Source organism: Orycteropus afer, unplaced genomic scaffold (genome assembly GCF_000298275.1).
Source record: "Orycteropus afer afer isolate SDZICR_OR568_19922 unplaced genomic scaffold, OryAfe1.0 scaffold00016, whole genome shotgun sequence".
Taxonomy (NCBI): domain Eukaryota; kingdom Metazoa; phylum Chordata; class Mammalia; order Tubulidentata; family Orycteropodidae; genus Orycteropus; species Orycteropus afer.
Window position 1 is genome coordinate 3,792,190 of NW_006921603.1, and position 20,410 is coordinate 3,812,599.

The 20,410-nt window shown below is 40.6% G+C and overlaps 2 protein-coding genes across 2 annotated transcripts in view; one reads left to right on the plus strand and one right to left on the minus strand.

Annotated features, from left to right (window-relative positions):
* The window catches only part of IPMK (inositol polyphosphate multikinase), an 84,028-nt gene extending 68,148 nt beyond the window's left edge, over positions 1-15,880 (minus strand). The window contains exons 1-2 of the mRNA XM_007958839.2: positions 15,691-15,880; positions 2,480-2,565 (exon numbers count right to left, since the gene is read on the minus strand). Of these exons, the coding sequence (XP_007957030.1) occupies positions 2,480-2,565; positions 15,691-15,880 (276 nt within the window). The remainder of the gene's footprint in view (positions 1-2,479; positions 2,566-15,690) is intronic.
* Positions 15,881-17,523: 1,643 nt separating this feature from the next.
* CISD1 (CDGSH iron sulfur domain 1) overlaps positions 17,524-20,410 on the plus strand; it is a 32,246-nt gene continuing 29,359 nt past the window's right edge. Inside the window, exon 1 of the mRNA XM_007958848.2 lies at positions 17,524-17,554. Coding sequence (XP_007957039.1) covers positions 17,524-17,554 — 31 coding nt within the window. The remainder of the gene's footprint in view (positions 17,555-20,410) is intronic.

Genomic DNA, 20,410 nt, shown 5'->3' on the forward strand with positions numbered 1-20,410 from the left:
TTGAACCGCCAGCCTTCTGGTTAGCAGTCAAGTGCTTTAGCCACTATGCTACCAGAGCTCCTATAATAATAATAGTAATAATAATAAATAGATAATAACTAATGTTATTGAGGATGTGAAGAAACTGGAACCCTCACACATTGCTAACGGGAACTTAAAATGGTACACTCACTTTGGAAAACAGCCAGGTACTTCCTCAAAAGATTAAACAAAGAATTCCATATGATCCAGCAATTCTGTTCCTAGGTATATAATACTCAAGAAAAATGAAAACATATGTCCACAGAAAAACTTGTATATGAGTGTTGATAGCAGCATTTTTCATAATAACCAAAAAGTAGAAATAACCCAAATGATCAGTCAATTGATCAATAAAATGTGGTATATAGTCATACAAGAGCTCCAGTGGCATAGCAATAAGGCACTTGACTGCTAACTGGGAGGTCAGAGGTTCAAACCCACCAGCCGCTCCGCAGAAGAAAGAGAGGGCAATCTACTTCCATAAAGATTTACCACCTTGGAAACCCAAATGGGGGTCACTATGAGTCAGAAACAATTCAATGGCATTGAGTTTGGTTTAGGTTTTAGTATACAGTCATGCAATGGAATACTGTTCACCAATAAAAAGAATGAAGTACCGATACATGCTAAATGTACGAACCTTGAAAACATGCCAAATGAAAGAAGAAGTAACAAAAGACAACATATAATATGATTCCATTTATATGAAATGTCTGAAATAAGCAACTCTATAGAAACAAAAAGTAGATTAATGGTTGCTTAGAGCTAGAGAGACTGGCAGACAATTGGGAAGCCACTGCTCATGGGGTATGGGGTCTCTTGTTAGAGTGATGAAAGGTTCTAAAATTGGTGGCGGTGATGGTTACAAAGTTCTGTGAATATACTAAAAATCACTGAATTGTGCACTTTAAATGGGTGAATTAAACAATGTATGAAATGCATCTCAATAAGGCTTCATATGAAAAATAAGAAGAAACACTTTAAGTCAAAATTTTTCTGACACTGCTAATCAAGAAAGAAAATAGACACTTGCCTGCTAACCAGACGGCTGGCAGTTCAAACCCACCAGCCACTCCTCGGAAGGAAGGTTGGGCAATCCTACTTCCGTAGTGATACTGCCTCGGAAACCCAAGGAGGGGTCGCTATGAGTCGGGGCTGACTCGACGGCACATAACAACAACAACAACAATCAATTTTATTCCTTAATCAAATGATAAAAGAAAAAAATACAAAAATACTCACTTTCCTTTTCTGGTAAGAACCTTAATCCTTCAATTTATCGATGTAAATATTGATAGTTTACATTACATTACATTACAATACATCTTTCCTCCTAAAAGGTGAGTAACTTCATAAGTCTTTAAAATGAAATCATCAGCTTAGAAACAGTTCACTTCTTGGTCTATTCAGAGTAGCAGAAAGTCTGTAACATCCTAACTGGTACTTCTTTACAGCTGAATGGAAAACTGAAAAAACCCATTTGAGGGTCAGTTCTGAGTCACTTTTCTTTCTTTAAAAGAAAGGGGTACTTGAGAATTGATAAAGCCTGACTTCAAAATATTATTGCCTGAACTCAAGACATTATCCAATCATTCATATTCTCGTAAAATTGTCAAGAGTTATTATTAGCGATAATTATTCTTTCTATTAATGCACAAACAGAATCTTAACATCATAGAGCTATAAAGGAACCTCATAACCATCTAGTATACTTTAGCTCAAAAAATATATTTTAAAGACTTAACTATTACCAGATTTAGTATTAGACATTGGAAAAAGCACATTAATTTCAAAATCATTATACAAGTGATAAATTTATCTCCTTTATCTTGCAGATGGTAGAAAATTAAGGACCAGAAGTTATGTCAAATGCTCAAAGTTGAACAGCTGGTGACAAAGTAATTACTAAAACTCAGATTATGTGGCTTCTTATCTGCTACTTGTTTGTGAAGAACTTCCAGAGTATAGTAATAGAATAATTGAAAATAAAGTATTCACAATCAAAAAGTTAAGGAGCTCTGGTGGTACAGTGCATAAGGTATTTGACTACTAACCAGAAGGTTGGTGGTTCAAACCCACGAACCACTCCATGGAAGGAAGACGGGCAATCTACTTCCGTAAAGATTTACCACCTTGAACAGCTACACAGCAATGAGTTTGGTTTGGTGAGTCATAAAGTTAAATAAGCTCCCTCCCCCTACTTAGCATTCCTTAGAGCTATAAAATGTCTCTCAAGTGTCTTTCAAACTATGGGTCAAACCCACTAGTTAAATCTAAGTTGTTCAGAGTAAGAATCTTTTAAAAAAGAAATGGGATAGAAAATACTAGACTGAATCACACAGAGTAAAGATAAGCGTTGTTTTTACTCACATGGTGATGTAAAATACATTTCTTATGGGGAGTCACCACCAGAAAACTCTGAAAAGCACTTTAACAAAGCAAATCTTCCCTCACTTACCAAATTATAGAATTCCAGCTCTCTTGGACCCCTTGGAGGTGGCTGTAACTGTTTCAAAACTGTGCCATCTGGATGTTGCAGTATACCTAAGGATACAAATCAGAATACTGTAAAGGCTTGGTAATAGTGCACCTTATTTCATAGGGCAGAGTTGTTCCTAAAGTTCCATGAAGATCACCTTCATAAATATAAGGCTTTTCTTTTACTTATTGCAGACATTTTAACATTCAACCAAAATATTTCAGCGCTTGTAATATGCAAAGCATTAGAGCACCAATTCTAAAGAGCTTAATTTTATTTTTGCCAACCACCAACTCTGTCTGACCCACTCAGACTTTCTAATAAATAGAACACTGAAAATTTTAATAAAAATTTTCCGAGATATTAATTTATAGTTAAATAAAAAGCAGGCTAAAAACAGTATGTTTCTTGATCCCATGTTTAGTTTTTAAAATACAGAAACCATTAACAGTAATCATATAACTTTCTACTATTTTTTTTTTTACATTTTTCTCACCTATTACGAGAAAACAACTAAATTTCCTGATTCATTGAAATTATATATGGTATTACAAAAACACCTAGCTAAGGGGAAAAGATGATGATCTGGTGACGCAGTGATTAAAGGCATGTGGCTGCTAACCTAAAGGTCAGCAGTTCGAACCCATGGGAGAAGGAAGAGGCAGTCTGCTTTGGTTAAGATTTACAGTCTTGGAAATAGGGCAGTTCTATTCTGTTTTATATGGTTGCTGTAAGCTGGAATTAACTCAAAGGCAGTGGGTTTGGTTTGATTTTTAAGGGGAAAAGTGAGGGCTGAAATCAGGCACTAATCCTGGAGCTCTGGCAGGTGACAGAAAGAGGTACATTTTATAATCTCTCTAATCAAACAAAGTATCTTTTCTAAAGTCACATTATGTGCTCCAACACTGGCCCTGTCCCTAAACCATGAAGACTCACTGCCAAATTTATATGTTAAAAGCTTAAATTTTCATGTATTCAGATTTTACAAAACCATGCCTTGTTAGCACAGAATAGTTCTCACAGAATAGGGCACAACAAAGCCTAATAAAACTTGATAAACTATGCCACTTGAGTTTCTATTCCTTTTTGGCAAGGGTCAAGTTATTTTTAATCATGACAAAAATGCAGAATTTAATCAACATAAGCAGAAGCCTCAACTTAAGAAGTACAATAAACAAGTTTGTTTGTTTGTTTTAAGACTTGGGTATAAAATAGAACAAAAGAAGGTGTCATTAGGTAACATCGAGTAGATTTTCAACTCACAGCAACCCCATTTGATAAAGTGGAACTGTTGTTGTTGTTATGTGCCCTCAAGTTGGACCTGACTCATAGCAACCCCTCCTTGGGTTTCCAAGGCGGTATCACTACGGAAGTAGATTGCCCAACCTGCCCTCCGAGAAGTGGCTGGTAGGTTTGAACCACCAGTCTTCTGGTTAGCAGTTAAGTACCTTAGGCACTACGCTACCAGAGCTCCCAAAGTAGAACTACCCCATAAGATTTTCTAGGCTGTAATCTTTACAAGCCTTTCTTCTGCAGAGCTGTTGGGCTGGCTTGAACCACCACCCTTCTGGTTAGCAGTCAAGCAATTAACTGTTGTGCTACCAGGATTCCTTAGAAGTAAGGTAAATATTAATAAAGATGGATAAGACTGGTTGGTAAGCAGTCAAAAGATTTTAGCACTTGTTGAAATAAAACTATTGAAGAGGATTTCTAAGATTAGATATAGAACAAAAAAGATATTCACTTCTATGGCAACAGTATATTCTATAGAGATAGTGAAGACTGGTAAATGTGAGGAAGCCCTGATAAACTGAATTCCAGACGGGGAAAAAAAAGTGCATTAAGAAATTAGAAATTTACAAATTAACACTGAAAGGTGCACAAAGGAGATAGAGGACAGATGCTAATACCAACCAGTGTATCCACAATACTGCATTACCAGTAACACCAAACATCAGGCTACAGATAAACACATAAACATCTGAGAGGATCAGATGGGCATCAGTGAACAGAAGTATACTCTAGACCAAGGATAGATTCAGCAGAGGCTAATCTTGCACAGATACCAGTGATACAAAATACCTGCAATCCTGACAGAAACAACAGAAGGAAGACATAGAGTAATCCCTCACAGACACCCAGATACTGTGGAGGAGAGATCCAATGGATCTACTGTCTCAGGACCATAGTACTGGGGGACACCAGACTCAATTGGCACAACAAAATACATTAAAGTCTTGTCCCTCATCCTACATAGGTGAGTAGCACCTGGGGTCTTAAAACCTTTCAAGCTGCCATCTAAGATGCAGCTAATGGCCTCCTATCATTGGAAGCGAAAAAGAGTGCAAAAAAAAAGGGGGGGGGGCATTTGGAAGCAATCAGCCTTAGGACACTATGGCTCTCAAGACCAGAAGAATGAGATGGTGCCCAGCTACCAATGGCAACCACTCAGGAAAGAGCCAAAACTGGAGATCCTGGATAGAGTGGGAGGAAAAACATGGAACAAAATCAAAAAACTCAATAATGACCAGAATTACTGGTCAGATGGAGTCTGGTGAGACTCCCAATACTATGGCCCTCAGATGCATTCTGGGCCTGGAATAAAACTCACTCCCACGGGCTGGCTCTCAGCCCAATAGCAAACAAGATGTACACGCAGACCACTCAACCCAGAGTGGCGCACCCACATACTCTATGGAAATGCATCCTTGGAGCAATTGACCACGGGGCACCAGAGGGGCAACATTCACACAAGGAAATGCAGGAGTGAGTAACTATGAGGGGCATGGGGGGAAGGGTTACTGGGCAGGGAGGGGAGGAGACTGGGTTAAGGTTGGGCATGGTAAATGGGGAGTGAAACTAAATGTACATGTAATGCTGAATATAAAACAAACTCTGCTCTGTAAACTTGCACCTAAAACACAATAAAAAATAATAATTGTACATGATATATCAAGTAAATGTACTATTTTTAAAAAAGCACAGTTTACTATATTAAAAATAAGATAAATAAGAATTTAGGGCAAAACAATACACATTTTCTGTTGATAGACGGTATAATTCAAAACAGACTAAAATAACTATAAACCTGTATGTTCAAAAATTGCATTGCAAAAAAAATTGCACTGTAACATATAAGGTAAAATACATTGGAAATCAAGGGAAATTTAACAAAAACTAAATACTAGCAGTTGTCTCTCATTATGTCATAATCTCAACTAATAACATCCCTAGAGAATCTGACAGAATCAAATATAGAATCATTCTGGAGGAAAATATCAACAAACCAGGACACAGGATTCTCTCAGAAAAAAAGGAATAAAATAAACTTCACTTAAGATGATATGACAATCAAAATTATAAAACAAATCTTGAAACATTCCATCAAAAGGAAGTGTCATAAAACAAAGCAAGCCCAGGATTAACTAACCACCCAAGTGTGTCATCTCATCCATCCTTCTAAATTCAGTAAATGCATATTGAGTATCTAATATGTATGGGGCATTGTTCTCTACTCTAGGAATGCTACAAGGGAGGGGGAGCATTCAACTGAGGGAGTCTATAAACAAAGAAGTATGTAAAATACGTAATATTATGTTAGACAGTAATATATATTAAGAATGAAAATAAAGCAAGGTCAGGACAAACAGATGGGATACAATTTTAGATGGGATGGTTAGGAAAAGTGTCTTAGATTAAATTAACCCAAAAGCAAAGCCTGAGACAAGGGTTTGTGTGCAGGTGGTTTATCTCAGAGATGACCCCAGGGAACAATAATGAGGAACCAGAAAAAGAGGACAGGGAAGGGAAAAAAAAAAAAAAAAAAAACTAGTATGGAGGTGCTTTACAAGGAAAAAAAAAAAAGAAATTAACAGAAAACAAGAAATGCTGGCAAGGGACTCTGGAACCCTTATACACTGCTGGGAGGAGTATGAAATGTTATAACCACTATGGAAAACAGTACGGCACTTGCTCAAAAACCAGGAATCGAATAACTTATGATCCGGCAATCCCAGATATATACCCTAGAGATCTAATAGAAAAGACACTAACAGACATATGCACACGTATGGTCATTACAGCACTATTCACAACAGCAAAATGATGGAAACAACATAATTACTCATCAGCAGATTAATGGACAAACAAAATGTGTTATATACATATAATGGAATACCATGCAGCCATAAAAAATAATGATGAATTCTCGAAACATAATATAACATGGATGAATCTGGAGGACATTATGCTGAGTAAAATAAGTCAATCACCAAAGGACAAATATTTTATCATCTCACTTTTATAAGACAAAAATACGTGCATATACCAGGCTTATTGGTCTGATAGAGAATGGTAAAACCCCTGAGACTATGGCCCCTAGTCACCCTTCAGGCCTGGAATTTAACTCACTGCTGTGGCTTCCAGCTAAACAGGCACATAGGATAAACATACACATCAGGTAGGTACACTCCTTAGAACAATCAACCATGGGAGATTGCTCAGAGGGTAGAAATGCATGGCAAAGAAGGACACGGAAAATGTAGCCACAAAGAAAAAGTGGGAAGAAGGCCATTACATTGTGGGAATTGCAATTAATGTCAAGAAACAAAATGTGTATGGACTGTTATATGAAAAATGAATTTGCTCTGTAAACTTTCACCCAAATCACAAAAATAAAATAAAGTTTAAAAAAGAATAGGTATACATACAAAGACCAATGTTCACTGATGGTTACTAGGGATAGCAGGGCAAGAGGGGAGAAGAAGAAGCACTCTCTAGATAATAGATACTTGTTATTTTTGGTGTTGGGAAAGGTAGCACCAAATGTGGGGGAAGTGTACACAAAGAAATATACAAGATAAAAACCTATGTTTGCTAAGTATATAACAAATATAATTTTTCAACAAAAAAATATGTATGCTTACATGTGTGTGTATGCACATATGTGTATGGGTATATAAATGTGTATACATACATGTGCACAGATAGATGTATTATTTGTATGTGTGTATGCATATATGTGTGTGCATGCATATGTATTCATAAGAATAATAACTCACATAGGCTGTGTAGTTACTGATACTTCTCAGACATAAGCAAACACCTCACAGGGTTAGTTTTCTGGGTTGGAAGGTTTAGGGCCATAGCCTTGTGGGACAATTCAGTTAATTGGCATAATACAGTTCATAAAGCATATGCTCTACATCCCAGTTTGCTGAGTAGTGCCTGGGGTTTTAAAAGCTTCCAAGTGGCCATTTAAGATAAAACTATCAGTCTCTACTCATCTGGAACAAAAAAGAAAAAAGGAAACCAAGGACTCAGAGAAGAAAGTAGTCTACAGGACTAATGGTCTACATGAACCATGGCCTCATCTACCCGGAGACCAGAACTAAATGGTGCCTGGCTACCACTACCGACCGTTCTATTCAGAGTCACAATAAATGGATCCTGATAGGAGAAAAATGTGGAACAGAACCCAGATTCTTAAAAAGTCCAGATTCACTGATCAGTTGAGCCTAGAGGACTCCCTCAGACACTCCTTAAACCTTGAACTGAAACTATCCCAAGATGACCCTTTAGCTAAGTAACAGACTGACTCATAAAACAAAGAATACCAGCCATGAGTATTGTGCTCCCTTAAAAAATCATCTACATGAGACCAAACGGTCAACAATTACTTTAAAGCAAAGATGAGAAGGTAAAGGGTCAGGGAAACTAGATTACTGGAAATACAACAACCAAAACAGAATTAATGAGAATGCTGACACTGTAAAAAATGTAGCCAATGTCACTAAACAATTTGTGTAGAAATTGTTCACATCTAATTTGCTGTGTAAACTTTCACCAAATCATAATAAAATATTAAAAAAAAAAAAAAAAAAAGAATAGAGAACTATGCATACCTTGTGGCAAGCACCTAGTCTGGAAACAGGTGGGCCTGCCTTTAAACACATTTTGTTGAAAGAAGAAATCACACAAACTGTGAACAACTGTGTAGGGTAGCAGGCTAGATTACAAATCACAATAGTCCCAAACACAAAAACGTATGCTTGATACAGCAGTCTTCCCACACTACTTGTTACAGATTGAACTGTGTCTCCAAAAAAGGTATGTTGATACCCTGACTCCTAGTACCTGTGAAAGTGATCTTGTTTGGGAATAGGGTCTTTGAAGACTATCAGCTAAATTAACAGCAGGTCATCCTAGAGTAGGATGAGTCCAAATTTAATCTGAGTACTGTCCTTACAGAAGAAGGCAACAGACACAGAAACAGAGGAAAGATGCCATATGAAGATGCATCTACATGCCAAAGAATACCTACCAGAAGCTAAGAGGCAAGAATGGATCTTCCCCTGTAGCTTTCAAAGAAAACATGGTCCTGGCTGGACTAGTAACCTACAGAACTACAAGACAATAAATTTCTGTTCCTATAGACCACCCAAGGAGCTCTGGTAGCATAGTGGCTAAAGCACTTGACTGCTAACCAGAAGGCTGGCGGTTCAAACCCACCAGCCACTCCTCGGAAGGAAGGTTGGGCAATCCTACTTCCGTAGTGATACTGCCTCGGAAACCCAAGGAGGGGGTCGCTATGAGTCGGGGTTGACTCGAAGGCACATAACAACAACAACATAGACCACCCAAGAAGCTCTGGTAGCATAGTGGTTAAAGCATTTGGCTGCTAACCAAAAGGTTGGCAGTTCCAACCCACGAGCTGCTCCATAAGAGAAAGATGAGACAGTCCGCTCCGTACAGATTTATAGCCTTGGAAACCCTATGGGACAGTTCTACTCTGTCCTGTAGGGTGGGTATAAGTCAGAATTCACTTGCTGGCAATGGGTTTGGTTTGGTATTCTATAGAATACAAGTTTTTAAAAAGAATAAAGTATATCACAAACACAAATATGAATACACTACATGATATACTACTACAGCTTGGAAAAAAAAAATCAAAATTATATTTATGTATGTGCCCAGAAACAAAGACCTAAAAGAATTCATATGAAACAGTTAATAGTAATTGTCCCTGAACAGTGAGAGTAGGGGGAAAGGTACGACTATACTCTCTGAATATTTTTCCAAAGTTTATAAACTTCTTTTACAATTAAAAAAATATATACTTTTTAATCTTAAAGCTATAATTTAAATGTACTTTAATAAGAATTCAGCAAAGAGCATAAACTATAACTGACATAAAAACTACTAACATATTCTTGTTACTTAACCATAACAAGATCTATTTTTCTGATCAAGCACCTTTGTCCTATGCTATTACATGTTTTTCTTTTTTTTTTTTTTTTTTTTTTTTTTTTTTTTTTTTTTTATTGTTATTTGGGTGAAAGTTTACAGAGAAAATTCACTTTACATACAGAAGTTCACACACATGTTGTCTCATGACATTGACTACAATTCACCCCAATGCAACAGCTCCCCTCCCACTTCCTCCCGATAGTTACTGCTTCCCTGTGTCCATCCCTCCATGCACTCCTGCCCCCTGAGCTGTCTCCCTGTGAATAATGTTTTTCATTTTTAAAGTGAATAACGCAAGCAATTCATTTTTAGAAACTGGCAAAATATCAATACTGAATTGAAAAATCCTTAGTTAATGACAGTTACCAAAAAAAAAATGTTTTAAGGATATCCATGAGTGTCTAACAAAGCTTATTACAAGAATTATTTCAATTGCCAGACCAAACCAAAGGTAGGATCTAAATGTTGTACTTTAAAATTATATGTGACTTATGACAGCAGAGCAACCTATAAACTGTTGAACTTTGAATTACTATCTTGTGATCCATTTTATGAATGAGGAAGATTATCATCATTCAGCTATCCTTTTACTAGCAATACAAACAGATTGTGTAAATAATTGAGAATTTAATTCAACAACTATTTCTTAGGTTGCTAGAACAATATATTCAACCTTGATATTAAAATATCTCTGATATAAAGATACCTTCATATTAGTTTAAGGAGCTCTGGCAGCATAGTGCCTAAGGCATTTGACTGCTAACCAGAAAGTTGGCGGTTCAAACCCACCAGCCACTCCAAGGAAGGAGGACAAGGCAATCTACTTCCGTAAAGATTTACCACCTCAGAAACCCAAAGGGGGTCGCTATGAGTCAGCATCTTAAATTTAATGCAAGAATAAATAAAATCAAGTAATATTTTCTCTAGAATTTAAACTACTCCTTTATTTAGGCCATTTGGGTGGCAAACTAGTTCTTTCAGCCACTGTGTGCAATGAAGTTTTAAGTCACGTTCAGAGTTCATCTATGGTCAGAGAAAACTATCTGAATGAAATCACTATTAAATACTTTGATAAGCAGTGGTTACACTCTTAAGTGACAATCATCTATGGAATTTGGGAACCTAATTTGCTGTGTAAACTTCCACCAAAAAACAATAAAATATTATTGAAATTTCACTTTTCAATCTTTCCCAACTTCTTGTACTTGTACTCTATCTGCTTGGTCCAAGTGGCTGTCATCTTTCACAGGAGTAGCGAAACTAATTATCTACGTCTCCTCCCAAAATTGTGCCTCATTATCCATATACCAGATAAAGTGTTCTTTAAGGAAACACCAAGTTTTTCACAGTTCACTGTTCTTGGAATGAGGACCAAAGATGCTTAGATCTAGAAGACCCTACACAACCTGGCTCCATCTACTTGTCCAGCTTCATGTCACTGCCAGGCTACCTTTTAAAATTTTTTCCTCCTCCCTAAATACAAAGGGAAACCTTCAATGAGCTGGATTAACACAACTGACAAACAACAGACTTAAAACATACCAACAATCATGAAGATGGCACAAGACCAGGCAATGTTTGCTTGCTATAATTAAGGTTGCTCACTGTGCACTGGAGCTGACTTGAAGACACCTACCAACCAACTGCCTTTAACGTCCTCTCAACCTCCTTTAGGTAAATCCAAGACTGACTTCAGATCTCAGCTTAACTACTTCTTCCAAGAGGAAGTCATCTCTCATTTCTCTGTTTGGTCATTGGCCAAACATCCTTCTACTCCCAATTTCCCACTTTGACAGCATAATTTACTTCCTCTTCTACCATTTCATAGCATAGTCATAATTTTATATTTATTATGTAATCTTTAAGATGCTCCGGTGGCACAGTGCCTAAGGCATTTGACTGCTAACCAGAAGGTTGGTTGTTCAAACCCACCAGCCACTCCGTAGAAAGAAGACTGGGCAATCTATTTCTGTAAAGATTTACCACCTCGGAAACCCGAAGGGGGTCACTATGAGTTTGAATCGACTCAATGGCAGTGAGTTTGGTTTTTGGTTTTCTTTATGTCATCTTTGATTGTCCTCCTATCCCACTAGACCAAAAGTCCCCAAGGACAGGTGCTGTATTTTGGATTTTATTCATTATTGTTTCCAGAAAGCCCTAATACAAAAAAAAAATCTTCACTGCCATCAAGTCAATTCCAACTCATAGGGACCCTATTGGACAGAGTAGAACTGCCCCACAGGGTTCCAAGGCTACAAATCTTTACAGGAACAGACTGCCTCATCTTTCTATCACAGAATGGCTGGTGGATTCAAACCACCAACCTTTTGGTTAGCAGGCAAATGCTTTAACAACTATACCCCCAGAGTTCCTGAGCCCTAGTACGGAGTCTGGAAAATAGTAGGCATTCAATAAACATCTAAAGCAAGACCATTCTGTCCCACATTTAATTCAATGTGCCACTGTCCTTCTCATGTCTTAAGGCCTGGTCAATATAAAACCAGAGTACAGCAATTCCTAATGATAAAAAGTAATAATGATTTCAAAATATAACAGGTGAATGTTTACACTTTTAATTAAATACCAATCACCAATACACGATAAAGTTTTGAATCTCTACTATTTTAAACATAATAGAGTCTCTTGAAGGTAGTTAAAGATTACCAGAAAATTAGGGAAATTTTACATTTTTAATAACCTTGATGACAAGGACCACATTAAATTATTTTTCAAAAAACTCAAAATTTAAATAAGGACTCTTTACACACATAAGATAAAGTCACTCCTTGACAGTAGTATGAAAACAATTTCGACTAGAAACTATAAAACTATAAAACTGGCACAATAAAAACCTACCATGTTTCATTTAATTTCTGAGAAGTTTGAGGAATAAAAGAAAAAAAAATGACCTAAAGTTAAAGGCTCAAGTTCATAAATAGGAAACTCTTTTTATGAAACCAAGATAAAAACTACAAAAATTATAGATCCCAAAACTCATATAACTGCCAAAGAACATTTCTATTACTAGTAGAAATTTTCATATTTAGCCACAAAGACTTTCCTCCTACAACAACAGAAACGGCTACTTCCACTCCAACCTCAGCCTCCGATTTTTCCACAATGCTCCATCCCCCTCCAAAGAAACATTTGTTTAAGCTATTTCTTTATAGCTAACAGCTCCCAAAGGAAAGGAACACAGAACAAACACAATGTTGAAAATACTTGGAACTTAACCTGGCTCTCCTTCCACCTTAATGCTTTCAGAACAAAAGTAAGATCAAGACATCTTTCTTGAAATATCTTAGGGCTGACCTCCTATTCCAATCTCCCATTCCTTACCTTTTCCCAGCTCCAAATTCTATTCATACTTTCTATTCTAAAGTGAGTTTTGAAGTTGCACCATTTGAAACGTTTAGAATTGAAAGGTACCCTGGGAATTATTCCATTCATTTATTCTCCTATATAGGTGAAGTGACCTTAACAGGTCAAATGACTTGTTCTAGTTCACAAGCCTAGACGTGGTAGTACTGGCATTTAAACCTGAATTTCTTACTCAGCCCAGTACATGTTCAATGTCCCACAAAATGCAACAAAGAGTATATGTACTACTGCATAACCAGTTTTCACACTTCATGTGTAAGCTGTTTCCTTTTCCGTTTGTTTTTTTTGTAAGACAAGCAATGTTGAGCCCTAAGTACCTTGTTGTTGTTTTTATGTGACATCGAGTCAGATCCGACTCCTAGCGACCCCTCCTTGGGTTTCCGAGGCAGTATCACTACGGAAGTAGATTGCCCCATCTTAGGTAGTGTTAATGTACACTAGGCTGTTAACCCAAAAGTTAGAGGCTTGAGTCCACCCAGCAGGGCCTTGGAAGAAAAGCCAGGCATCCACTTCCAAAAAATCGGCCAATGAAACCCTACAGAGCACAGTTCTACTCTCACACACACAGGGTCACCATGAGCTATAATCAACTCCACAGCAACTGGCTTTTATGGTAATTTTATGTAAGGATACACTGTGGTAGAAGCTCTGCTAGCATAGTGCCTAAGGCATTTGACTGCTAACCAGAAGGCTGGAGGTTCAAACCCACCAGCCACTCCTTGGAAGGAAGATGGGGCAATCTACTTCCGTAGTGATACTGCTTCGGAAACCCAAGGAGGGTCGCTATGAGTCGGGTCCAACTCGATGGCACAGAACAACCACAACAACATACACTGTGGTATAAAAAACAAATACAACATATTAAATGATCCTCACTGGAACAGACAACTAATTTTATATTAGTCTCCACTTAATGCCTTGCGTGAAACTCTTATATGAATATTCATTTGCAATAGAAATTTTATTTTCACTAAGACTAGTTTCCTCTTGCCACCCAACATATTCCTAACATCTCTAAAAATCAACTGGCATTTTTGGTTGGAAAAAAAAAAAAAATCTTAGCCTGGGTAAAACAATTTAAGAAAGTAATATGCCGTATGTCAATCAACTAGTTTATTATATATTTTGTTCTATTTATGCCATTGCTGGAGCTCTGGTGGCGTAGAGCCTAAGGCATTTGACTGCTAACCAGAAGGCTGGCAGTTCAAACCCACCAGCCACTCCTCAGAAGGAAGACTGGGCAATCTACTTCCGAAGTGGTATCACCTCGGAAACCCAAGGAGGGGTCACTATGAGTCGAATCAACTCCCTGGCAGTGAGTTTTTTAGGTGTTTTTTTTGTTTGTTTGTTTTTTTAATGTCATTGCTACCCTCAGTCATTTGTTAGCTTATCTGATTATAACAGCATGCTAATAAATAAATAACACCGAAATCAAAGGTTTAATCACTGTATTTCATCCTACATTCAAACTAGTACTCGTGAATTTTCAAAAAGCCTTGTTTGAATTGCTTCTGCAAGCACAATACAAGGTGCAAAAACAGTGCTCAGAGACATGACCCCAAAACTCTTGGTTTCAGGATTCTGCCACAGAGGATTTTTGTGACCTTACTCTTGTCACTTGGCCTCGATCCCATCAACTGAAAAGTTAATATTACCTTATCAACACCTACACCCGAATCATCCTACCAGCATAAACGAAATTGTCTCTAGTGGCCCTTCCAAATCTATGACCTGCAATACTCACATACTCATCCATCATAATCCCCCATATAAACATGGCCTAGGGAAACAGTGTGGGTAACTAGGTGAGTTATAGTTCTTACAATGAACTTCTCCATCACCACTGAGGCAGCGCCTGTACTGTGAAAGTTGTAAATTCACAAAGGCCTTGATCTAGTCTTACAAAAATAAACAAGAAAAACAACTGGATGTCTACTTTGCGTACCCCTCGAATACAGCGGAGTTCATTTTCTACCTTGTATCTGAGTATTACTGGAACCACACCTACCAGGGAAATCAAGGAGACACTAGAAAAAACGTTCTCAACGAGCAGGCAGAGATATGCCGGATAGGCCAAGACAAGCTTTCAAAAAAAAAACCCTGTTTTTTCTTTCCCTCCAGCTATGCAGCTGCACCCAGAAGAGAAGCACTAGATTAGCATCATCTGCATTTCATTCCTTTCTTTTGCAATAGCTACTCGCCTATAATAAACAGATCTTGTACTCAGGGGAGAATTTACTTCCCCGTCCAGTCAAAATGAAGTTCCTTATTTTCACTAAGAACGTCGTCTCCAATCAACACCCACCCTCCTTGGGGAGGGCAGGCGCTCTTCTCCCCACCACCCCCGTGGCAAGCTGACGCCCCACACCCCAGAAATTGCCCCCATTTTACGAGCCCCTTTAGCATAAGTCTGGGGTTCCGAGGGAGAGAGAAAAAGAGGGGGTGTCTTACAGCCCGGGAGGGACATCCAGCCGGGCCCCCGAGTGCCAGGCTGCATCGGTCAGCCAGGGGGCTTGCGGAGGCGGAAGGGTAGCGGCGAGCCCCGCGCCACCCCCACTTACCCACTTTGTCCTTCCCGTACATGTGCCCGGCCACCTGATGCGACAGAGGGACACAGCCGTTGAGGAAGCGGAGCTTGCTGCCCACTGACTGCGGGGTGCCCTCGGGGGCGGCCTCGGTCGCCGGCGGGGTCCGCATTTCGGGGGGACCAGGAGCCCCGAGCCGGAGAGGGGATGGCGGCTCCGTTGCCATAACGGAGAGCTGAAGCGGTGACGGCGGCCCCGGCGAAAGCAAGAAAAAAAGGGAGCAGGGAAGGTGCGCAGGGAAGACAGGGGGTCGCACGCTCAGGCTCGGCCGCGAGGAGGCCCGGGGGTTCCCGCCGCTGGTGCCCGCTGAGGCCCGGGTAAGGGGCCCATGACGCCGCCGAGGCGCGGGCACTCCCCTGCCCAACTCTCGGTGGAGCGTGGCTCCCAGCTCCCACTCCCCTGCCGCCGTGGCCTCTGGCCCAGGCGCTGCCCAGGAGACGGAACCGAGCGGAGGAGCGGCTGCGGAGGCGCTCCGCGCTCCCTGGGGCCCTGACGGCGACAGCGGCCCCACCTCCCGCGCCCCCGCCCCCTCCCGCCGTCCTCCAGTCCCCTCAGCTGCCGCGCGCGCGTCAGCACCGCCTGCTCCGCCGCCGCCGCGAGCTTCCGACTGCGCGACCCGCGGCCGCCGCCGCTATTGAGCATGCCCAAAGGGTGTCCGACGGGACCCCCGCTGCTGAGCTGGCTGGCTGTGGGACCGGGGGCGGGGGGCGGGAGAAGAGTTGACCGCGACCTGGATGGGTACTGCAAACTTGAGGCCCTTCTTACTCCTCCCCTCCTCCTACCCGGGAGATGGCGTTAGGATGCCACCAGTGCTGCAGAGCTTTCATTCATTCGCGATGCATTTCTGTGCTTTCGACTCAAGGACGCCTGGACTTCCAGTTATAAGGAGCAATCACGTATTAGGAGATTAGGGACGCAGCAGTTTTGGCTTGGAATGCTACTTCTTAATTTCAGTCAACTCCCTCCAATTTCCACTCCGAACAAAAACAGTAGGAGTAAAGCAGGCAGCTGATAGAAGACGCACTTTCAGAACACCTTTCAAATTAATCCTAGTCCCCAGATTGTTGCCCTTTTTGAAATTGACACTTGAGAGTGTAGAAATAGAAAATGATACTAAATGTTTGTGAAACTTTTAAGAAATTATCAGTTTTTTTCTCTCCTCCACCCAACCCTTAGATAGTGCAGATTCCAAAGTCCTGAGTAGATGACTAATCAGGTCAAAGGCAGAGGAAAAGGATGTACGCTGGGAGCTAGGGGAGGTTCCGGAGGTACTCTATCGCCGATTCCTGGGTGCCTGTCACTGGCACCTCATATGAATACTAGCCTGGCCTTGCAGATATCGGTCTGAGCAAGAAAATGTTGGGTACAATCTTAGATATCGGATTATGACAAATGTCCTACTAGCACCTGTCCTCTCTACCCTTAAGAGCACATACACCTGGAAGAGACGTAAAATCTGGCCCGGATTCTTGGTTCCCAAGGCCTTGCCTCCCGGCCACCACCCCCCAGGCCACGCCCCTTAGGGTTGCGCAAACTCAGTTGCTAGTCTCTAGGCCTCTTCCCCCTCCTGCGGCTGTCAAAATCCAGACTCTAGACTTCCTTAAAGTCTGGTACCGAGGCTCCGCGCATGCTCAGCATAAACCAAGGGACGATAGCACACACGTGCTTGCTGTCCACCACGGCGCCTGCGCGGTAGCAGCCCTGTGTCTGTGCCCTTAGGACGCTCCTCGCACCTTTATTCCAGCTGTCCGCGCTAGCTCCGTTAGTGTTCTCAGTATCCAGTGCACACGCCTTGCGAGCGACTGCGCCATGAGTCTGACTTCCAATTCCGGAGTACGAGGTGAAGTGGGGCCTGGGAACGGGCTAGGCTGGAGGCCTGCGCACCTGGCGGCGTACTCTGCTCGTCTCCGGGTACTTAACCAGTGCCCTGCGCACTCGCGGGTCCTGTAACCTTGAGATGCAGAAGGGCAAGGGCTGGGCCCAGCTGCAGGCTCTGGGTGAACTGGGAAAGGGGGCGAGGTCAGGGTATGGATTGGCGGTGTCACAGGGCAGTAGTGATCATGCAGGCATCTACGCAGATCTGTACCACGTCTCTTCTGACCAGCCCAACTATAATAGCTGCCAACGCTACTACTAGCGTTTTCTTGTTCTCCCCTGAGACGCCTGTGTTCTTAACACACACGGCCTGGAAAAAAGAAGAGGGAGGGTAGAGAAAGGTACCCCCTTCTCATGTTTCAATCGACGTGGAATCAGAACCCTGATTCCCTGCGGTCCTGAAGTGATGCATGACTAATCTCATTTTAGTTTTGTACTTAACCCCCCACAAAGAAAGAAACCCAATCCGAGGTTTTCCGTTTTCCCAGTTTTTTATTACACCCCTGGCATCTGGCCCTCGGTGATCTGAGATAATCCAGGAGGGAGAATTGACCACCGAGCTTGTTGAGCGGTCAGCTTTCTCTGCCTTGCTTCCCTTCTGCTAGTACCGAGTATTTAAAAACAACACTTCGCAGAAGGCCTAATAAAAAATAAGATACTTTATAGAAGATGTTTAGTGATTCCTGCTGGTGATACAGTTGTTAATTTAATACTGTGTCCAAGTTACATGGTATGTGTGATTTCTGTCAAGGTATAAAAACGCCAGACCCCAAGGTTTTGTTACCTGTAACAATAGTTTAATAAAGGTAAAAATATTATCCAGAAGTCAAGTAGAAATAGCCCATTGATTGATTCAGGAAATACTGAGTATCTAAAGTGCAAGGTAATGTGAAAAAAAAAAAAAAAATCCCTGCCAACTAGAGTCATGGTTTTGGAATACCCACTACCAACGAATTGATTCTGACTCATAGTGACCACCATTGGGTTTCCAAGGCAGTAAATCAACAGAAGTAGATTGCCTCATATTCTGGGGAGTGGCTGGTGGGTTTGAACCACCAACCTTATGGTTAGCAGTCAAATGCCTTAGGCACTGCACCACCATTCAACTAATAGCGACCCCTTCTTGGGTTCTGAGGCAATATCTCTAGGGAAGTAGATTGCCCAATCATCCTTCCAAGGAAGTGGCTGGTGGGTTTGCACCACCAGCCCTCTGCTTAGCAGTCAGATGCCTTGGGCTGAGTAAATTGGAGAATTCACTTGTGTTGCCAAAATTGACCAGGCAGAGGAGTGAGGGTCATAATCCATGACATTGTTAATTACTATTGAGGGACATGGAAGGTGATTTATTTGTAGAAGTGTTTTCAAAGGATACATATCTTGAGGGTTCTCTAGTCCATTTAAAATAGGGAGTAATTTTGTTTTTTTTTTTAAAAAAAAAAAAAAAAGAATAACACTACTGTTTAAAATAAGATGTTAATGTGATTTGTGCCACTGATAATTTCGATTTTTAAGGCTATTTGCACAAATGTGAGATGGGCTGAAAGATTCCAAGACTCTTTCATTTAAAATGTGAGGACATTTTGGGTAAATGGATACTAAACTGTTTGTCTAGTGTTTATTAAAATGTGAAATAGGTGAGTCTGTAGGACTTTTCAGCCCTCTCTGCAGCCTAGTCTTTCCTGAAATCACAAGACTTTCTGGGTTTTGGTGTTTTAGCCATGGAGACATTCAAAGATGTCTTTCTAAATAGTTTGCCATTTTCTTAGGGTTAAGAAATTGCTTGGTGAAGCAGGTTCTTAAAGATGAAGTACTGAACTTTGCTGTGAGGAATAATTACTTCTCATTTCACCTAAAAACAAAGTTTTTTTCTGACGTACTTCTCCCCCCCAAAAAAAAAAATTGTATTGTGAGTTGGGTGAAAGTTTACACAGCAAATTCATTTTCTATGCAGATCACACACATTTTGTTTCATGACATTGACTACAATTCCCCACAAAGTAACAGCTCTCTTCCCACTTCCTATAATTACCTCTTCCCTGTGTCCTTCTTTTCTATGCATTCCTGCCCCCTGAGCTATCCCTTGTGTAAAAACTGCCCTGGTGGTTGTAGTGCCTAAGGCACTTGACTGCTAACCAGAAGGCTGGCAATTCAAACCCACCAGCCACCCCTCAGAAGGAAGGTTAGGTAATCTACTTCCATAGTGATACTGCCTCCGAAACCCAAGGAGGGGTTGCTATGAGTCGGATCCGACTCCACAGCAGTGGGTTTGGTTTGGTTCTCCCATGATTTATCCTTCTAAGGAGCTTGTCTACCTGATGTAAATGTCCACCCTATATGCCTGTCTGTTGTTTGCCTGGAAGCCACAGGCTTCAATTCCAGACCTGAAGGGTGACTAGCGGCCGTAGTCGCAGCGGTCTCACCAGGCTCTGTCAGACCAGTAAACCTGGTCTTTTTTATGATTTTGAGTTAAGAACATAAAGATTGTTTTTAAGGAGTAAATAGAAAGGCCTAGAGTCTTTGTGAATCTTATACCAGCATATTCCTCCTCAAATACAGTGGGCAAAGAATGTCTTGGAGACATTTGTCACTTAAACTTTAAATTTCACAAAATTTGGTTCTACACCTAATTTGAAAACCAATTAATTTCCACAGGTTGGAAATCTACTTAGGTCTTTTAGTTTTGATGGAGAGAAATAGAAGAGGGTGATCATAAGAAAAATAATAATTCTTCATAAGAAAAATGATGAGTGGGTTATATATAATGGCAATGATCTAGGCAATGAGGATGAGTGGTTGGAAACTGAAATACAGTCCAAGATCC